Genomic DNA, 20,445 nt, shown 5'->3' on the forward strand with positions numbered 1-20,445 from the left:
CATAAAGCAAAGGTGATAACTAAATGGCTCATGGAACAAAACAGAGATTTTGGGTCCATGGCCTGGAAACTCCCCAGATCTTAATCCCATTGAGAACTTGTGGTCAATCATCAAGAGACAGGTGGACAAACAAAAACCAACAAATTCTGGCAAAATGCAAGCATTGATTATGCAAGAATGGACTGCTATCAGTCAGGATTTGGTCCAAAAGTTGATTGAGAGCATGCCAGGGAGAATTACAGAGGTCTTGAAGAAGAAGGGGCAACACTGCAAATATTGACTTGCTGCATTAACTCATTCTAACTGTCAATATAACCTATTGGTACTCATAATATGATTGCAATTATATTTCTGTATGTGATATAAACATCAGACAAACACTAATAAAAACCAGAGGCCAGCAGATCATGTGAAAATATAATTTTGGTGTCATTCTCAAAACTTTTGGCCATGACTGTACATGGTCAAACAATCAGAGGTCAGGGCAGGGCAGGCAGCACAGGTTTGGTACACCTAGCCGAGGTCAGAAGCGGAGAGGACAGGCAGGACGGGTAAACAAGCCGGGTCGATAACGGGAGTAACAATACAAACAAGAGCAAGATTTTCACAGATCAACGTTGTAAAATTCGGTGAAGCACCTGTGGGTTCTATGTGCTCACCACACATCTAGATAAATTCCTTGAGGGTTCTTGTTTCCAACTTGTGAGGGGTCCTCTGTTTAAGCACGTCAGGGGCTCTCAAAACGCAACATGGCATGCGCTAATTATTCCAGCAAATTTTACATTCAAAAAGTCAAATGGCGCTCCTTCTCTTTCAAGCCCTGCTGTGCACCCAAACAGTAGTTTTCCTCCACGTACAGGGTATCAGCATACTGAGGAGAAATTGTACAACAAATTTTGGGGTCCATTTTTTCCTGTTACCATTGCAAAAATAAAAGTTTGGGGGTCAAAACATTTTTGTGAAAAAAAAAAGTTAAAATGTTATTTTTTTCCTTCCACATTACAAAACTTCCTGTGAAGCACCTGAAGGATTAATTAACTTCTTGAATGTAATTTTGTACATCTTGAGGGGTGCAGATTTTAGAATGGTGTCACTTGATTATTTTCTGTGATACAGGCCCCTCAAAGTCACTTCAAATATGATGTGGTCCCAAAAAAAAAAAAAAAAAAAAATTGTTTTGTCAATTTTTGGGGAAAAATGAGAAATCGATGGTCAACTTTTAACCCTTATAACTTTCTAAAAAAAATTAGGTTTCAAAAATTGAGCTGATGTAAAATAGAAATGTGGGAAATGTTATTTATTAACTATTGTGTGACATATCTCTCTGATTTAAGGGCATGAGAATTCAAAGTTTGAAAATTGCAAAATTTTCACCAAATTTCCGCTTTTTTCCACAAATAAACACAAGTCATATCGAAGAAATTTTACCACTATCATGAAGTACAATATGTCATGAGAAAACAATCTAAGAATCTGTGGGATCCGTTAAAGTGTTCCAGAGTTATTACCTCATAAAGTGATAGTGGTCAGAATTGTAAAATTTGGCCTGGTCAGAAGGTGAAAACAGGCTTGGGGGTGGGGGGTGGTTAAAGGGGTTAAACTTGCACAGCTCTAAGTGAAAACAGCCTTCTGTAACAAAAATCAGTCCTTTTCTAATGAAGGGAAAGCAATAATGGTCTCACCCAGACAGCAATTCAGGTCCTACCTCAGGCTTAGTTGGCTCACATTCACTGGTGATTCAGACACGGCCGAGCTAGTCCCAATAGTCACACAAAATGGCTATTGTCCATAGCAACCAGTGATACTTGCAGTTTGATGTATACAACCTGTGCAGTCTCCTCTTAGATTTTGGCTCGTCTTTCTCTAGCTTCCACCAGCTGATTGACCAGTGAACACATGGTTCTAGTCATGGCTATCCAGGCGCACCTAATCATAACCTGTAGTAACTAGGATTTAACCCTAGCCTACCTGGCTTTCCTGCAGCACCTATAGACTTGAATGGCTAAGTCTCATCTGATTTACAGAAGAAACATGGCATGCTGCAATTTTTTTTTTTTTTTTAAACATTCGGTCAATGAAAAAAAAAATCATTCAACGTCCCATTGAATAACATTGGTCTGAGTTTGATCCTTTTTTTCATGGCAACACTCGGACCGAAAATACAGTCGTGTGAACTAGCCCTTAAACAGTCACCTTATTTCACGGTTTCTGTCAGGCGGGCAAACCTCCTTGAGTGACAGGTGAATAGACCGGTAGTATTAGTAGAACTATAAAGCCCAGCACAAGTTCCACTATAAGGCTGCGTGCCCACTATGCGTTTTTTAAGCGTTTCTGCAGCGGCAATTCCGCTGCAGAAACGCTTAAATAAGGCTTGGTAGAAGAAGGTCTCCCATGGTCCCCAATGATAATCCGCATGTGCTGTGCACATACAGCGGAAATTTCCGCTGCAGATTATCATTGCGGAAAAATCCACAGCATGTCCATTAATTTTGCGGAAACGCGGTGTAATTGCCGCCATTTATTTGCATTGAATTGCATAATATCCGCATGAGACTCTCCTCCAGGCCCGGGTACCATAGTATCTGTACTTAAAGAATTAAAATAAAAAAACATTATACTCACCTTCTGATGGCCCCCGGTCTCCTGTACGGTGCGTCCGGTGTCTTGGGCGGCTCGCGGTCGCGTGACCTGTCACGTGACTAAATGACATCATGGAAGGTCCTTTTACACCACCGCAAGCCGCCCAAGACACCGGAAGCAAAGGAGAAGGAGACTGGGGACCATCGGAAGGCAAGTATATTGGGGTTTTTTTGTTTTGTTTTTTACCATTTTCATTCTTTTTTAAACTATTAACTTGGTCACACTGTATAAATCCATGTCGGTTGCATGGATTTATATAGTGTGAACAAGTTGTCAAGCACTTTTCCAAGTGATGCTAAAATCGCTTGGAAAAGCGCTTGATAACCCGCATGCAGAAATGCATGTGAAGAACGCTTGACAAACGCTTCTACCTGGCGGGAAAAACGCATGTACAATCCGCATGTACAATCCGCATGCGTTTTTACTGCCAGGGAGATTCAGAAAAAATCCAGAGCATTTCTGCTTCATGGGCACTTAGCCTTACACAATCAGCCATCAGTAATTTGTTCTAAGTCTACAGTGCCATCACTCAGTTTAAACATAGAAAACAGGGCATTTGAACAAGCGCACAATGCTGGACAGGGAGAACACAGATTAGGAGGTCTGTTGTAAAAGCTCAGTACATAAAGAACATGTCAATTGAAAGTAAAGAGCTATGAGGGTTAGCACGTTCAGAACCAGATATAACACCAAAACCTTTAGCTAAGTGCACACGATGCGTATTTGAAGCGGAAATTTCCGCATGTCCTTTTTCCTGGAAAACGCATGCGGAATTTGACATGCGTTTTTCGCGCGTTTTGCACATGCGGAATTGCCTTGCGTTTTCTACTGCATTGTAGATGGCAATTCCGCATGCGTAAACGCACAAAGAATTGACATGCTGCGGAATTTTCCGCACAACAAAACGCTGCGGAAAATTCCGCATCGTGGGCATTACAATTGTGGAATGCCATAGGGGACCATGGCAGAAGGCTAACATGCGTAATTCATGCGTTTACGCTGCGGAATTTTCCGCACAAAATACGCATGAAATACGCATCGTGTGCACATAGCCTAAGCAAAAATCCCAGTTAAAGATCAATACGTTTATTGAATAAATATTATAATGAGATTAAAATAATAAAAAACAAAACGGTACCCAACAACCAGTACAGGATACTCAATTTCACCTAATCATGCATGTTAAGAATATTGTTGATTGAACTCCCAATAAATTTCTGCAACATAGTGCAGTGTATGGGGTTTCAACTATCTCCTTTCATTCACAGCATAAGAGATCTACTGCAGTCTGTAAGCACGCTGAGAGATCTACCATTTTGGTATTAGTAGAAATATAAAGCTCAACACAAGTTCTGCTGTAATACATTCAGCTATCAGTGGCTTGTTCTGAAGGCCCTGTCACACTAAGCGACGCTACAGCGATCCCGACAACGATACGACCTGTCAGGGATCGTTGCTGCGTCGCTATGTGGTCGCTGGTGAGCTGTCAAACAGTCAGATCTTCCCAACGACGCAGCAGCGACCCGTAACGATCTGTATAACGATGCACGCCTATGTGTTTCTGTGTCTGAGTCGTCAACAAGGTCGTTGGTAAGGTGTCAAACACACCGATACATGCTACCCAGCGGGGCCTCAACGATCAAAGAAATGTCCAGACCATTCCGACACGACCAGCGATCTCACAGCAGGGGCCTGGTCGCTGCTAAGTGTCAAACGTAGCGAGATCGCTACAGCATCACAAAACTTGTGACTCAGCAGCGATCTCGCTAGCGATCTCGCTTAGTGTGACGGGGGCTTTAGTGAATGGGGTTTCACCTATCTCCTTTCATTCACAGCATAAGAGATCTACTGCAGTCTGTAAGCACGCTGAGAGATCTGCAGCAGGTCCGATCTTTTTCCATGGATTTTCACTGCTTTTTTATTGCAATTCAGGGAGAGAATTAGGTGGCTGTATTCTGCCGCTATATCAAAAGATTAGGATACAACATCAGTTCAGATTTTTAGATATGTTTCAGAACGTAATTTTTACATTGTGTGTGTACACAAAGTGGCTTGCAAAAGTATTCACCCCCTTGTTTTTTTTTACCTATTTAGTTACATTACAACCTGTGTTTAAATATTTTTGTAATCCAGTTTGTGTGTGATTCATCAGCACTAAATAGTCTAAGTTGGTGAAGTGAGAAAAATATAGGCATAAATTACATTCATGGGATTATATAACTAAAAATTGGCATGTGCATATGTATTCACCCCTTTTGTTAGGAAGCCCCTAAAAATTTCTGGTGCTAGCAATTACCTTCATAAGTCACATGCTTACTGAAAGGAAGTCCACCTGTGTGCAATCTGTCACATGGTCTGTCAGTATACTTTTTCACAACACTGTGTTTGCCAAATGTACAACATGGGGAACAAAGCAAGTGAATTGAGTAGTTCAGATGAATAGTTTTACACACAAACTAATGAGGTGTTAAAAAAAAGGCAACATTCATTACCATCTTTTTTTTTTTTGAGCAGACTTGTGCATTAAACTTAAAGAAGTTGGCCACTACTTTTTATGATTGACCTGGTGCCCATAAATGTTTTTCTAATTACCTTTTGTTGTCCTTCTTGCCTGTGAGTGGCGCTATTGCTGGCCGCTCACAGGCATCACGTGACCCCTGGCGGCAGCCGGCTTTTTCTTCCACTGATGTCACGTTAAGTTAGGCGTGACATCAGTGACACGCTCCCGCGGTGGATGCCAGGTGTGACGAGTGGGGTAACCCCACCCACCGTGGAACGCAGAAGAGAGAGACCCCCGGCTGCAGCCGGAACTTGATGCGACATTAGCAGATGTCAGAGCCGGCTGCATCCGGGGGTCACGTGATGCTTGTAAGCGACCAGCTAGAGCGCCACTCACAAGCAAGAAGGACAGTAGAAGGTAATTAGAAAAACACTTATGGGCACAGGATCCATTGATTGGGGCAATCATAAAAAGTAGTGGCCAACTTCTTTAGGTTGTTCACTACCCCAACTCACTTTCTGGTTTTCCCATAAATGCTTAAGTATAATGTCCCTAAATTCCCCTATATGTTTTATGCCTCTCTGCTTCGCTTCCAGCGCCATTTCAGTATCATTTTTTTTATTTTCTTTATGGATGAAATATGTACAATTTTTAATATGGCTGTCTGAACTAGGCCTTAAGGCACAAAACTGAGTTGACCTGCAGTCACAAGTAAGTGTGCTCACATGAGCTGAAAAAACACTTTTATACCACACTACTTATAAACCAGTTAGCCAACAATCGTCCGGCAGGTCATCTCGTCCCAGAGACTAGCTCACCCTCACATACTGTAAGCAATTCTCACCCCCAGCGCACTTGATGCCTCCTCAATTGTCCGCCATCATGGTTGTAAAACAAGAGGATGAGATCACCTGCACTAAGCCTATGAGGGGAGCCAGACAACAAGACGTCAATCTTGCCAAGGAGGTGGGATTACAGCACCTAAGGCCGAACCCGTCACCCCACCTAAATAGCATGAGGAGATATAAAAGGGTTTTGCTCACATAAGCAGAGTTTGGGAACATCAAACATTTGCATGAAATGTAGGAATAGGCTCAGACCGACACCAGGGGCAGTTTGTAGACACTAATGCATGTGGTGGATTTTACAAACACCCTCAGCTGAGGCCAAAAGTAGCTAACATTGGAGAATATAAGCAGGCACATTTTTGTTTCCATGTGTACCTCCATATAACAACACAGGCTCTCAGGTCAGGCTTGACAAGTGGCAAATGAGTTAACTCTAAAGCAACATGACACCTGTCCTGCAGCTGCCCTGTCTCCAGATAGTCTAGGGCTGCTCTATGTGGCCACTTTTAGAAGGTGATGAGCCAGAATAGTAGGACACTGCTTTTAGTTTTTATAGTTGCATCCTACTTCTACAAAGCGCACTCAAGTCTCCCTTTCTTTAACATCTTCAGGAGTAGGTTAGACGACAAAAACGCTATTACATATGTTTTTCAAGAATTCGCCAACAAAAAAAAATATCACAGACAAAATATTTGTGATAAAATCTTGCAAACTTTAGGCTAAAGCTGCACATAAATGCTGTAGAGGAATACATGGGCAATTTGTTCAACTTTTTGCCAGTTTTCTAGCACAATTTTTACAAACCTCACTAAAATTAGCAACTTCTAACTTCTCTTCCCATTTTTATTAGCAGTGGTGGCCAATTATAGCACAAATCTTTGCTTCGGCAAAGGTAAAACTTTATCCCAAGGCGCAGACATCAAATTTGGCAAATTTTACCTTAACATAATTTGGTTTTAGACTGCCGTATAAAAATGCAATCTTCGTGTATTTTCCACATAGAGTGACATCGCAAATTCTCAGAACACACTGGGATAAAAAATAACAATTACTAAAACTCCATTCTTAAAGAAGTTGTCCACTACTTGGACAACTCCTTATCATCCCCCCACGATTGGCCCCAATAAAATGATGGCACTTAGATGCTTAGTGACCGTCATCCGAGTGTTGTCTGATTTCACTTATCAGGTGAAACGTGAAGCCATAATAACCTCTATAATGTTTTTTTTTTCCTGCAAGAACACCCGTTTATACACCGATTGTACAAAGTGTCATAGACAAAGCAGCCAGCGCCAAAAACAGTCCATTATTCACATGTGGGGAAAACCAAACATTAGGGAAGGCTCACAGGACCGAATCGTGCAGTACAGTGGTGAATCCTCGCCTGCTAATCTCCTGACACCAGCACCATACATGCCATGATGCTGGAAATGAAGGTCAAGAGCCAGAAGATTGTGGCCACAATAATGGCGAGAAAATGCAGCAGTCATGCATTTGTGTGAATTCGCCCCTGCCGGACCCCTCATCACAGTGCGGAGTAGGACGTGAATACTAGGAGAATAGGATTTCTTTCTGTAGCCTCCGCTCTTGGCCTGCAATTGTTGATGGCCAAATGAAACTGATTAAAATGACTGACATGTGAAGAAGGCCGTAATCTTTTCCCTTTAGCCTGGCCTAGATGGCTGTAGGTTGTAGATTTCCTAAAAAGGAGAGGATTGTAAATAAAGAAAGCCAAAAAAGAAGATAGGAGTGATGTGGAGGAAATCCACGGAGTAAAGACAATAGCAGACACTATGTAAGGCAGTGGACCCCCACCTTTCTTACTTTGAGAGGGCCATCCAGAGCTCCCCCCTAACAAGTAGTGATATCCAGCCTCCCCCACAGTCGTGACACCCAATGCCCCCATTATCAGTACAAAGACAGCCAAAGCTTCCCCACACAAACCTGGGATACTTCCATCCAGTGGTTCCCACTCTACCCCATTCAGTATTCTTGCATTGGGCACTCCCACCACAATATTACATCCAGCTTCAAGCCCACTTCTATCTGCCCGTACCATCCTTTCTCCCCTCCAGTATATGCACATCCAGATCTGCTCTTCTGTGCGGGCTACTCACAAAAGTCACCTGGAGACCTGATCTCCATAGCTGCCTGTTATAGCTGGTGCTAATGCATTAAACAGGCAGACGACCACAAGCCACACATCATGGGACCGCCTGATGTCAGGTATAAATAGGATTTTTTTCAGTCATATGTTAATAAAGCTAAAAGAGTTGTAGAAACAAGAGGTCAATTTTGCTTGTATGAGTCATGAGTCACCGCAAAAGTCTATGGCCGGTGAGGGGAGCAGCTGAGTCAGGAGTTGGAGAGGAATGATAAATGCAGGGACAAAAAACTTCCTGTTTCTACAAAGAGCAGCGAAAAGATTAGAATTAGCTGGGTAGAAGGGCAAAATGGGCAATTCTAAGTACACAGTGCTATATAATATGAAGATTGCAATATATTAAGAGGATAAAAAAATAAAAAATAAAAGATGGGAGGAGGGTTTCATTTAAAAAATAAAAACAAACAAACAAAAAAAAAAAACATCACCAATCTTTCTTACAAGATGCCAGTGATAATGTCACTAATGGCATCAGACTGCTGTAGCCAATCCAAATTGAGTAGTCATGGCTCCATAGATATACTTAGAAACCATGTCTAAATGCTGGGGTCCAGAAGCAAATCTACAAGGACATTGGTTACCGCATCTTAGCTAGAGAGAACAGAGAAGACATTTTTTTTGAAGAACAGAGAAATGACAACCTGCATAGAGTGCTTGTTGGTATCCACTAGACCCCTGCAATGACCAGCACAGACCATCCTGTAGAGCTGATCCAGACTGATTGTCATGGAATTTTAATAAGCCAACATTTCCGCTCTGTAATAGTGGAGGACAGCGTCTCCCCCTCTCCAGCTGCTGGACACATGGAACGTAGCTGGTAACAGATCTCTGGGGGACAAGAGGGGCAACAGCTGAGCCAGAGTACGCAATATCTGACCACTAGTGATGAGTGAACGTGCTTGGTCTTATCTGAGTATCTTGGGCGTGCTCGGCTAATATGTTTGCCTCCCTGTGGCTGTACATTTTCTGGCGGTAGACAGACGCATCACATGTGGGGATTGGCCATCGCCAGAAAACATGCAGCCACAGGGACTGGGAGGCAAACACATTAGCTGAGCACTCCTATAGGACCACCAGAAATGTGAGGTTTCATCCGTTCAGTCTTAAGACACCTCTTCTCTGCATCATTTGGACGGTCAGAGCTTGTGGATTTCCTCTTGGTGCAGAGAAGCTTACTAGTATGAGCGCGGACAGTAAGCATGTTCTCTGCATTCCATGAATGGGGAAGCAGAGATGTCAGGAGCTCATCAGTATACCCCGTAACTGGAGACCACCTGCTGGCCAGGGCAATATGATCTGGACACAAATGAACAGCACCGTGATTGATTACCCCATCGGATGTCTAGCACCATGAGGGGCAGATGGGAGGAACAGGAAAGTGATAGGAGGCTGGATCTGCTATATACAGAGAATACAAGCAGGTATAAAGGCCACCAAGCCATCACTGCACGCTGCAGCCAATCAGGTTACACCGGCTTCTCACCACTAATGCTGATTGGCTGCCATGGGCGAAGGTCACCATTTCTGACAGATTTCATGCACAAAGTCCCTAAACTCAGATCATCACTTGTGTATTAGGTAATGGGTGTTTGGCACCGACCCTCCGCCATCTCACCTCCAGCCTTACAGGATTAGGCAGCAAGAGACCACCTCACATAGCCCCATGCCAGTGTGAGGGGAGGGGGCACCCTAACTTCTGGGGGCACATTCCTAACATGCCTCCATCCATCCTGTGACCCCACACATGGAGGGGATGTCAGAGGTCAGCGCTGCCACATGGGCGGTGGCCACAACACATGGAGCCCCCATATCTCTCGGCTGCTATGACTGGTGGATGTGGTGATGGGGCCATTGCCCTGTGGCCCGCAGACCAGCCGGTCACTACTTACCCTGACCAGGTTGCTGACTGCAGACTGCACGGCGGCCACAGGTGCGGTCAGCTCCGGGATGGCCTTCCCGTCCACCTCCCCTTCTTCATGCATGATGACCAGGTGGGAGATCTGCTGGGCCACCGGCTCCAGGATACTTTCTATAGTTTTGGTGTGGAAGACCGGCATGGCTGCGGCTGTGCTACCCTCAGTCAGTCAGGAAAGCCGGTGGCACCGCTTATGGGCACAGCTGAAGCCGCTGGCACTTCCGGCACGGCTGTCGGAGCTCTTCTCACCCGATCCGGGTACCTTCAGTCTCCGGACACTTCCAAGCAGCTCTCCCAACTCCAATCCTGCCTGTCCCCTGGTGACGTCACCGCACCCCGCCCTCCAACGTACCGCCCGGCTCCGCCCTCGTCTCCTTCCTGTAAAGTGATTGGCTGCTGCAGTAATCCATCACTTTGAGCAGCGCGGCTCCTGGAGCTCCGGCCGGCGACGTCACCACCCTATCTCCTTAAAAGGAAAAGCCTTGGTTCAGAGAGGGATTCCTGGGGCCATGACGTCATCGCGGAGGGAGAAGAATGTGAAGCTGAGAAGGCGGAGAGGTGACCCGAGCGTGGAAATGAGCAGCGGCTCCGGGTGTGTGCCGCATCCAGATGTGCTGTGCTCATGGCAGCGGCCGGGCGAGCATGGCCCTGTACAGTGGAAGTAACCCGCGTTATGTAGGGGTAGTTCACTGGGCAGGAGGGTAGAGCTGTCTGACAGCAGGCAAAGCCCCATACAAGGCAATGGAGAGCTCCGTGATTCCAGCAGCAGGCGGGTACAGCCTGATTGATTATAATAAAGCATGGTGGGAGCATTCAAGGCCCGAGGTCAGATTACCCCCATGGTATTGGAGCATCAGGGTGGGAGCACTACGGGCCTGAGGTCAGATTACCCCCATGGTATTGGAGCACCAGGGCGGGAGCACTCCGGGCCCGAGGCCAGATTACCCCCATGGTATTGGAGAGCCAGGGTGGGAGCACTCCGGGCCTGAGGTCAGATTACCCCCATGGTATTGGAGCGTCAGGGTGGGAGCACTCTGGGCCTGAGGTCAGATTACCCCCAAGGTATTGGAGAGCCAGGGCAGGAGCACTCCGGGCCTGAGGTCAGATTACCCCCATGGCATTGGAGCATCAGGGTGGGAGCACTACGGGCCCGAGGTCAGATTACCCCCATGGAATTTTTGGAGCCAGGGCAGGAGCACTCCGGGCCTGAGGTCAGATTACCCCCATGGTATTGGAGATCCAGGGCGGGAGCACTCTGGGCCTGAGGTCAGATTACCCCCATGGTATTGGAGCGCCAGGGCGGGAGCACTCCGGGCCTGAGGTCAGATTACCCCCATGGTATTGGAGAGCCAGGGCAGGAGCACTCCGGGCCTGAGGTCAGATTACCCCCATGGTATTGGAGAGCCAGGGCGGGAGCACTCCGGGCCTGAGGTCAGATTACCCCCATGGTATTGGAGCGCCAGGGTGGGAGCACTCCGGTCCCGAGGTCCGATTACCCCCATGGTATTGGAGAGCCAGGGCGGGAGCACTCCGGGCCCGATGTCAGATTACCCCCATGGTATTGGAGAGCCAGGGCGGGAGCATTCAGGGCCCGAGGTCAGATTACCCCCATGGTATTGGAGTGCCAGGGCGGGAGCATTCAGGGCCCGAGGTCAGATTACCCCCATGGTATTGGAGAGCCAGGGCGGGAGCACTCCGGGCCAGAGGTCAGGATACCCCCATGGTATTGGAGAGCCAGGGTGGGAGCACTCCAGCCCGAGGTCAGGTTACCCCCATGGTATTGGAGAGCCAGGGCGGGAGCACTCCGAGCCTGAGGTCAGATTACCCCCCTGGTATTGGAGAGCCAGGGTGGGAGCACTCCAGCCCGAGGTCAGATTACCCCCATGGTATTGGAGCGTCAGGGTGGGAGCACTCCAGCCCGAGGTCAGATTACCCCCATGGTATTGGAGCGTCAGGGTGGGAGCACTCCGGCCCGAGGTCAGATTACCCCCATGTTATTGGAGAGCCAGGGTGGGAGCACTCCGGGCCCGAGGTCTGATTACCCCCATGGTATTGGAGCACCAGGGCGGGAGCACTCCGGGCCCGAGGCCAGATTACCCCCATGGTATTGGAGAGCCAGGATGGGAGCACTCCGGGCCTGAGGTCAGATTACCCCCATGGTATTGGAGAGCCAGGATGGGAGCACACCGGGCCTGAGGTCAGATTACCCCCATGGTATTGGAGCGTCAGGGTGGGAGCACTCCGGGCCCGAGGTCTGATTACCCCCAAGGTATTGGAGCGTCAGGGTGGGAGCACTCCGGCCCGAGGTCTGATTACCCCCAAGGTATTGGAGCGTCAGGGTGGGAGCACTCCGGCCCGAGGTCAGATTACCCCCATGGTATTGGAGAGCCAGGGTGGGAGCACTCCGGGCCCGAGGTCTGATTACCCCCATGGTATTGGAGCACCAGGGCGGGAGCACTCCGGCCCGAGGTCAGATTACCCCCATGGTATTGGAGCACCAGGGCGGGAGCACTCCGGCCCGAGGTCAGATTACCCCCATGGTATTGGAGCGCCAGGGCGGGAGCACTCCGGACCGAGGTCAGATTACCCTCATGGTATTGGAGCGCCAGGGCGGGAGCACTCCGGCCCGAGGTCAGATTACCCCCATGGTATTGGAGCATCAGGGTGGGAGCACTCCGGGCCCGAGGTCAGATTACCCCCATGGTATTGGAGCGCCAGAGTGGGAGCACTCCGGCCCGAGGCCAGATTACCCCCATAGTATTATAGCGCGAGGGTGGGAGCACTCGGGACCCAAGACCAGATTATCCTTGTGGTATTATAGCTCCACGGTGGAAGCACTTAGGGTCTAAAGCCAGATTACCCCCATGGTGATGGAGCACAAGGGTGGGAGCAGGCGGCAGGTAGGGATGTGTAGCTCCGCTGCTGCAGTATTAGAGATTCAGGTATAATTAATAGGGGGGAACCCTGGCGCTGGCTTATTCACCTGTATTTTCTATATGGGTTTGCGGAGGCAAATCATCTGTTAATGGTGTGGCGCAGATTATTCTGAGGTGCAGTCAGGGCATCTCGCTGCAGGGGTCTCTCGGGGAAGCAGAATGCTCCTACCCTCAACTCTGAACAGCAGAAAAAAATACTGACTACTTATTTAAATTCCTTAGTAGCTTGTTCTGCGCATGCTCTGAAAAGGCTGACTGCCCAAGCAGAACAGGAGGATTCACCATGATTAGTGTCAGCGACGACACCGGGGAGATCACACAATATCCCACCTCTGCCGTCACTCTGTCAAGAATTCACAGAATTGAGCAGGGATTCGCAAGCACACGATCCCGATTGCTCACTACGTAGCTATCAGCAAGCGAGCAGAAAGCGAATGGCGTCACACCTCCGGATTCCAACGCATGGAATATGTGTGCACTCCCCAGTATGGTTACTTTCAGCTTCACGACAGCCCAATTATTATTATTCACTGCCACCACTGGCCAGTTTGAAATATAATACAGGCCTGGTCGGACGCCTGCGTTTTGATATCGTATATGGCTTCTGGGGAGGGAACGATTACAGAGCAAAAGAAACAGGACTATTAAATTTTATATTTAATCCAAAAGGGAGGCAGTGTTTAGGAAAAATATACAAGATTTTACAAAAGGGGACAATACAGTACATATGCAGTTATACAAAATAATAAGGATTAAAGAAGAAACTTACTATACGATCACAGAGACGATTCAATATAGGTGGACTGGAGGCACTCCAGAATTGACCATTACCGAACTGGATCCATTGCTTATAATAAATATATACTCCCGGCAATGAATACTACTCCCCCTTTGGCTGTGTCCTTTATGCCGAAGGGGAGACCTGCCCACACACGCCCTGGGATGACATCATGTGGGCTGGACTTCAGCCTTCGTAGTTTTATTAGAATATCTGGTTTTTGCGCTAACTTATCACCAGTTGGTCGCAGAAGACCAAAAGTCGTACCATATTTTCTATTATGGGTTTACCTTTCTCCAGAGACCACACATAATATAGCTGTGGTCTGTTATTTTGGTACTGTTGCGCCACAGTTCCTCGGAGGGGCTTACAGCTACTGGAAAATAAGCATATTGTTCCTTAGCTGACCCTGTCACTCAAAATATGGGCCCCATTATTATCGGACGTATAGAACTTTAGTTATTCCATATTTCATGTCAGCTCCGGCCTGCTCATGTCAGCACTGCAGACCTCTGTTAAATTCCCTTTGATGTCCTGGGAATACAACCTTCTCAGCTAGATGTAAATTTATCACAAGGCTGGGTTAATTGGCTTTAGTAGCACCTTTTGGGCTAGCATTTGCTTACAAGGCATTTCTCGTGTGTGTTAATTTGCATACAGACAGATGGTAGATTATCAGCTCTTCTCTCCTGACAAATACTATAGGGGAGAAGAGGGGTCTGGGAGGGAGAAATTCTTAAGATTTTTCTGACAATTAGGAGGAGCCTTCACTTCTGACTCAACCCCTGCTGAGCGCTAGCTGTCTGTCCCCCAGCAGGTAGCGCTGTCATGCTCCCAGCTATAGGGCTTCTGTTAGCATTTCATAGTAAAACATAATTGATGTAATTTGGGAGTAGGCCCCTGTGTCATATTGCTGGTGGTTAGGACATCTTAAATCTCCTGACAGGTTCCTTGTGCTGTTTAAAGGGACTCTGTCAGCACAAAATGTCTGTTTAAACCACGTACAGGTGTTCGGTGCTTCACGGCAGGGCCAATCATTTAAGTACACCTTCCCATCTGATTGGTTTCCATCTATCTCATCCCCTCTCTGGCCCTATGAAGACAGACCTGTGAATCAAAGAAGTGGGGGGTGGAGATGGTGGAAAAGTATATGTATATAATTTGGCCCTGCTGTGAAGCACAGACCACCTGCACTTGGTTTGAACATTCTGTGCTGACAGAGTACCTTTAAATTGATAAAAAATGGAAAATTAAGCATTTTCACATTTGTTTTAAAATAATGTTGCTGTGCAGAGATAATCTGTATCCTGTTTAAGGCCTCTTTCACACGTCCTGATATTTCCAGTACTGGAAAAACCAGTACGAGTGAGGTCCGTGTGACACATTCCATGTGGCATACCTATGTATGTGTGTGACATCCAAGTGTACCTGTAAGGGGGAAGACCGGGGTGTAAGTGCTTTCAGAGCAAGGGATCCGGAACTGCCGGGGCCGTACCTCTTGTTGCAGGGGGAAGACAGACTGCAAGCAGAGGAGTCATGTGACAGGGAAGCAGGGGGTGTGTCGAGAGAGAGAGAGATCGGAGGTCAGGTGACAGAGGGACTCCTGGTGTGACGAGAGAGGGAGAAAAGAGGACGTTTGCGCGGGAAAGCGCAGCTAGGTCCTGCGGAGCAGAGCAGTGTGAGAGGGTCCAGGCTCCTGGCTACAGGACTTGGAGCAAGGGATCCGAGTGCAGTGGACCGGAGGAGTCAAGCTGACTGTAGGGAGAAGAGACGCAGGGTCCGTGGAGCTGAGCACGTGAGGTGCCGTGTTATGGACTAGGGGCTCAGCGGGTAAAACCGGAGACCGCTCGCTGCCGCCAGAAGACGGCACATTGTTTGGGCGGGGACGCCTGAAGAAATCATCACCAGCACCAGCTGGCAACTGCCTAGTAGAGGATACAAGTCAGCTAAGTGAAGAAACTGTCGTTTGTTACCGGTTTGACTCTGCTACATCTAGTTAAACTGAAAACTGTCAGTTACAGACTAATATCTGCTATTTCCCCATGATTTACCCTGTTATTATCAACTTCCCCTGTTTATTAACCCTCTACTGGCTGCTCTGTGTTTCTGTGTCACTGCATCTAAAGTACTGTACCTGTGTTACATTTGGCATAGTCGGCAGGATGCAGTCGTTAGACACAGACCCTGCAGAGCAGTCCATTCTGGGAGGCCCTAAATCTAGCTTGCCGCTGGGGGCCATGCTCAGCAATCTCCGGAAGTTCACCGGGGACCATATGATGCTGTGGGACTGGATTGAGAGAGTTAGGAGTATGTTACGCATGCATCCGATGACCCCAGCTATGCAAGGCGAAATAGCCTTACTGGCCCAGGACGGCGAGGCCCGACAGTCCGTGATGTACCGCCCTCCCCATGACCGGGATACTGTAGAAAAAGTGGTGCGGATACTGGAGGAAATGCATGGGGATCCCACCAATGTAGGAGAGCTGAGGATACGACTGTTTCACCAAGTGCAGCAGGAGGGGGAGACTGTGACGCAGTATGTTAATGCCTTACAGAGGGTGCATGCCTATATCCCTAGAAAAGACGACATGGGGAATTTGGGAATAGGCCCCCCTGACGTGATCTTAAGGGACCAGTTTGTGGCAGGCCTCAGGGATGTGCAGCTGAAGCAGGCCTTGTGGGAGTGCCTGCGCGCCAACCCACGTATGACTTCTCTAGAAGTGGGGACGGAGGCACGTGTGAGAGAGCAGGAGATGGGGCTGACGGCCCTGGCAGGGATGGTCCGGAGTAATGAGGTACCCACCCCGCCTGCTGCTGAACCGGAATGGGCTCGAGAGATGCTTAAGGAGATACAGAAGATGCGGGATGAATGGTCCAGTCTCAAGAAGACCCCTGCCCCTACACCAGATATACCCAGATCGATTGCCCCAGTTATGGAAAGAATTGAATTCAGGACCCCCCCTGCAGGAGAGTTCCGTAGGGGAGTGAAGCAGCCCTACACAGACAGACACGACCTGCTGGAAGTGTGGAGGCGCAGGACATTACGCCAGGGGCTGTGCTAGCCGAGGGCGGCCCCTGTCGCGACAGCCGGTAAACTAGCGGGCTCCTTGTTCGGGGGACACAGCACGGAGCCTGAGGAAGGGGAAAGAAAGAAAGGAAGTCCCAAGGACTTAGTTACCAGCAGCCCGACTGTCTGGGCCGAAATAAGCCATCGGGCTGTTCACTGCCTGGTTGACACGGGATCCCAGGTGACTACGATGACAGAAGCCTACTTTCAACAGCGATTTCCAGAGATAGCGCGGCCTGAATGGGGACCAGTAATTAGACTCACGGTAGCTAATCAATTACCCATCCCAGTCGCAGGGGTGGTGTGGATGAAGATACGAGTGTGTGGAAAAGATATGGGAAAAAAAGGAGTCGTCCTGGTCGCAGGGGGAACCGGAAGTGGACCCCCGGTGACCCTCGGAATGAATGTGCTGAAAGAGATCGGGCAAATTCTGCTTAGTGAGCCGAAGGAGATTCCTCTAGACCAGTGGGACCCGCGAACTCCTCAAAGGAGTTTCTTTCAACAACTAATCCGAGCTGCCCAGGCTCAGGAGACGTCAAATGAAGGGAAGATCCTGGGGAAAATAATAGTGCCAGCAGCTGCGGCGCTCACCTTACCGCACGGACAAACTGTACTCACATTACCTGCACTGGCCTGCACACCTCTTGAGGGGGTCGAAGTTCAGATAAAACCAACATCGATGGACAAAGTACCCCCGGGACTCTTGGTGGCTCGGACACTGGCCACCGTCCAGGGTGGCAATGTTATAGTGCGGTGTGTTAATCTGGGCAAAGATGATCTCACACTCCCTCCCAGGGCGGAAATAGCCCAGATTCTGGGAATGCCAGAGAAGTTGGTGCGACCTGATGTGGTACAGCTGTCCGCTGTACGAGGAGACCCCTGGACTCTGGCGGTCACCGTGCTGCCGGAACCCCACCGGGCTAGTGCGAAGGGGGGGGGGCGAAGAATCCTAGAACGAATGCGGGCTGAATTGATGGGACTTGCACCTCGACAGGTGCAGCAGGTTGAGTATGTGCTGGAGCGGTACCAGGAAGTCTTTACTCGCCATGAGGATGATTTTGGTTGCACCGAAGCCATTACCCACGAGATTCCTACTGGGAGCGCTGCCCCAGTGCGGGAGAGATACCGGCAGATACCTCCCCAGATGTATAAAGAGGTTAAGGAAGTGCTAGCCCATATGTTACAGAATGGTGTGATATGGGAGAGTCAGAGTCTGTGGGCAGCCCCGATTGTCCTGGTCCGGAAGAAAGATGGGACCCTGTGGTTCTGTGTGGACTATAGACGACTGAATGCCTGTACAGTATGGGACTCTTACCCACTACCCCGAATCGAAGAGTCCCTGTCGGCCTTAGGGAAGGCAAGATACTTCTCCTCCTTGGATCTGGCCAGTGGGTACTGGCCGGTGCCCATGGCCGAACATGACCGTGCGAAGACAGCGTTCATATTACCCATGGGACTGTTCGAGTTCAATCGGATGCCCTTCGGCCTGACTAACGCCCCCGGGACGTTCCAGCGTCTGATGGAGAGGTGCCTGGGTGATTTGAACTTCGAGGCGACACTTATTTACCTTGACGACATAATTGTCTATGCCGCCACCTTCGAGGAACACCTCCAGCGACTGGAGCAAGTACTGAGTCGTCTACAGAGTCATGGCCTAAAGGTGAAACCCCAGAAGTGCCACCTTTTCCGCAAACAGATCGAATATCTCGGTCATACTGTGTCCGGTGAAGGAGTCAGGCCCACCCAGGAAAAGGTGGCCGCCGTACAGGAGTGGCCTACCCCGAAGACAGTGAAGGACGTTCTGGCCTTCCTGGAACTTGCCGGGTACTACCGAAGATTCGTGAAGAACTTCACCCGCATAGCCAACCCATTGCTGGAGCTACTTAAGGGAGTGCCAGCGGGCTCCAAGAATCAGGCGATTCGATGGGGAAGCAGCCAGGAAGAGGCCTTCTGTGCCCTAAAAATGGCCCTGACTGAGGCCCCAATACTTGCCTATGCGGATTTCTCCTAACCCTTCATACTCCACACTGATGGGAGCCTACATGGTCTGGGAGCCGTGTTATCCCAAGTACAGGAGGGGAAAGAGCGCGTGATTGCGTACGCCAGCCACTCCCTTCACGACTCCGAGAGGAACTCAGATAATTATAGCTCTTTCAAATTAGAGTTGCTGGCTCTGGTTTGGGCAATGACCGAGAAGTTTGCGGAGTATTTGTCCGGGTCCGAAGTACTGGTGAGAACAGATAAAAACTCTCTGGCCCACCTGGAGAATGCGAAATTGGGGGCCCTGGAGCAGCGGTGGGTGGCCCGCATGGCCAGGTACCGGTATAAGATCGCCTACCGGCCTAACTTAGAGAATACTCACGCCGACGCCCTATCCAGAGTGACATATGAACGGCCTGATCATGACCGCGATGAAGATTTGGAGGCGGATGAGACCCCTAGCAGGGATAGATCGGAGAGACGTCGGAAGAACAAGTGCTAGGACGGCCAAGAGATGACTGGATCCGACTTCAACAGGCTGACAGAGAAGTTGCTCAATTATGTCAATGGGTGGCCTTGCGGCAAGTCCCCAGTTGAGAAGAGAGGAGTACCCTGTCCTCGGGAGCACTGAAAATGCTGGGACAATGGGAGAGACTGTGTTTGCGAGACGGGCTGCTGTACCGACTGGTGCAGCTACTGCGAGAGTTCGGGACCACCTGGCAAGTGGTGATCCCAGAGAAGTTGGTCGGAGTAGTGGCTAAGGAAGCTCATGAACGAGGAGCTCACTTCGGACCAGAGAAGACGTTTCAGTGGTTGCAAAGGCTGGTGTATCATCCCCGACTGCGAGCAACAATAGAAGACACTTGTCGAAGATGTTGGAGCTGTGAGCTGGTAACGCCCCCGGAGCAGCGGGTCCCCATACAAACTATTGTGACTTCTGCCCCCTTGGAGGTGCTGATGATCGACTATTTGACTGTTGAACCTGCACATCTCGGGTATGAACATTGCCTGGTAATGACAGACCACTTCACCAAGTTTGCGGTAGTGACCCCGACCAGAGACCAGACCGCCAAGTCAGCAGCGCAGGCCATCTGCCGAGACTTCATTCGGGGGTGTACGGCTGCCCAAAGAGGATTCATTCTGATCAAGGCGCCTGCTTCCAAGGCCGGGTGATGGAAGAGCTGCACCGGTTGTACAAGATTGAGAAGTCACGGACTACTCCTTACCACCCTCAAGGAAATGGGGCCTGTGAACGCTTTAATCGGACACTGATCCAAATGCTCCACACGTTGGAGGAAGATCCGAAGTTGCGATGGCCTGAGTTTGTGACCGAGCTGGTGTGGGTCTACAACAGGAGATCAAACATCATGAGACATTGCCTCTTCGAGGGACAGCTCTGAGGCCCGGGGAGCGGGTGTTGATTCGGGACAGGCGGCCCTGGGGCAAATTGAGTAGGCAGTGGGAACGGACCCCGCACCGAGTGAAGCGCAAGATTGGCGCTGAAGGACCTGTGTATGAAGTTCAACCCGAGGGGGCTGAAGGAGCTCCTACCAGAGTGGTTCATCGTAGTATGCTGCGACCCTGTCTGTCTAAAGATGACGAGGGTGGAGAAGAATA

The 20,445-nt window shown here is 49.0% G+C and overlaps 1 protein-coding gene and 1 long non-coding RNA gene across 3 annotated transcripts in view; one reads left to right on the forward strand and one right to left on the reverse strand.

The window, feature by feature from the left end:
- Positions 1-10,423, reverse strand: part of VCL (vinculin) — a 137,804-nt gene extending 127,381 nt beyond the window's left edge. For both annotated transcript variants that reach the window (XM_073686080.1, XM_073686079.1), the window contains exon 1: positions 10,042-10,423. In XM_073686080.1, the coding sequence (XP_073542181.1) occupies positions 10,042-10,209 (168 nt within the window). In that variant the 5' untranslated portion in view covers positions 10,210-10,423. The remainder of the gene's footprint in view (positions 1-10,041) is intronic.
- A 50-nt stretch (positions 10,424-10,473) lies between these two features.
- LOC141273750 (uncharacterized) overlaps positions 10,474-20,445 on the forward strand; it is a 28,736-nt gene continuing 18,764 nt past the window's right edge. The window contains exon 1 of the long non-coding RNA XR_012322128.1: positions 10,474-10,659. This is a non-coding gene — a long non-coding RNA (uncharacterized lncRNA). The remainder of the gene's footprint in view (positions 10,660-20,445) is intronic.

Source organism: Phyllobates terribilis, unplaced genomic scaffold (genome assembly GCF_046119375.1).
Source record: "Phyllobates terribilis strain yellow unplaced genomic scaffold, ASM4611937v1 Scaffold_5__5_contigs__length_657084704, whole genome shotgun sequence".
NCBI lineage: Eukaryota > Metazoa > Chordata > Amphibia > Anura > Dendrobatidae > Phyllobates > Phyllobates terribilis.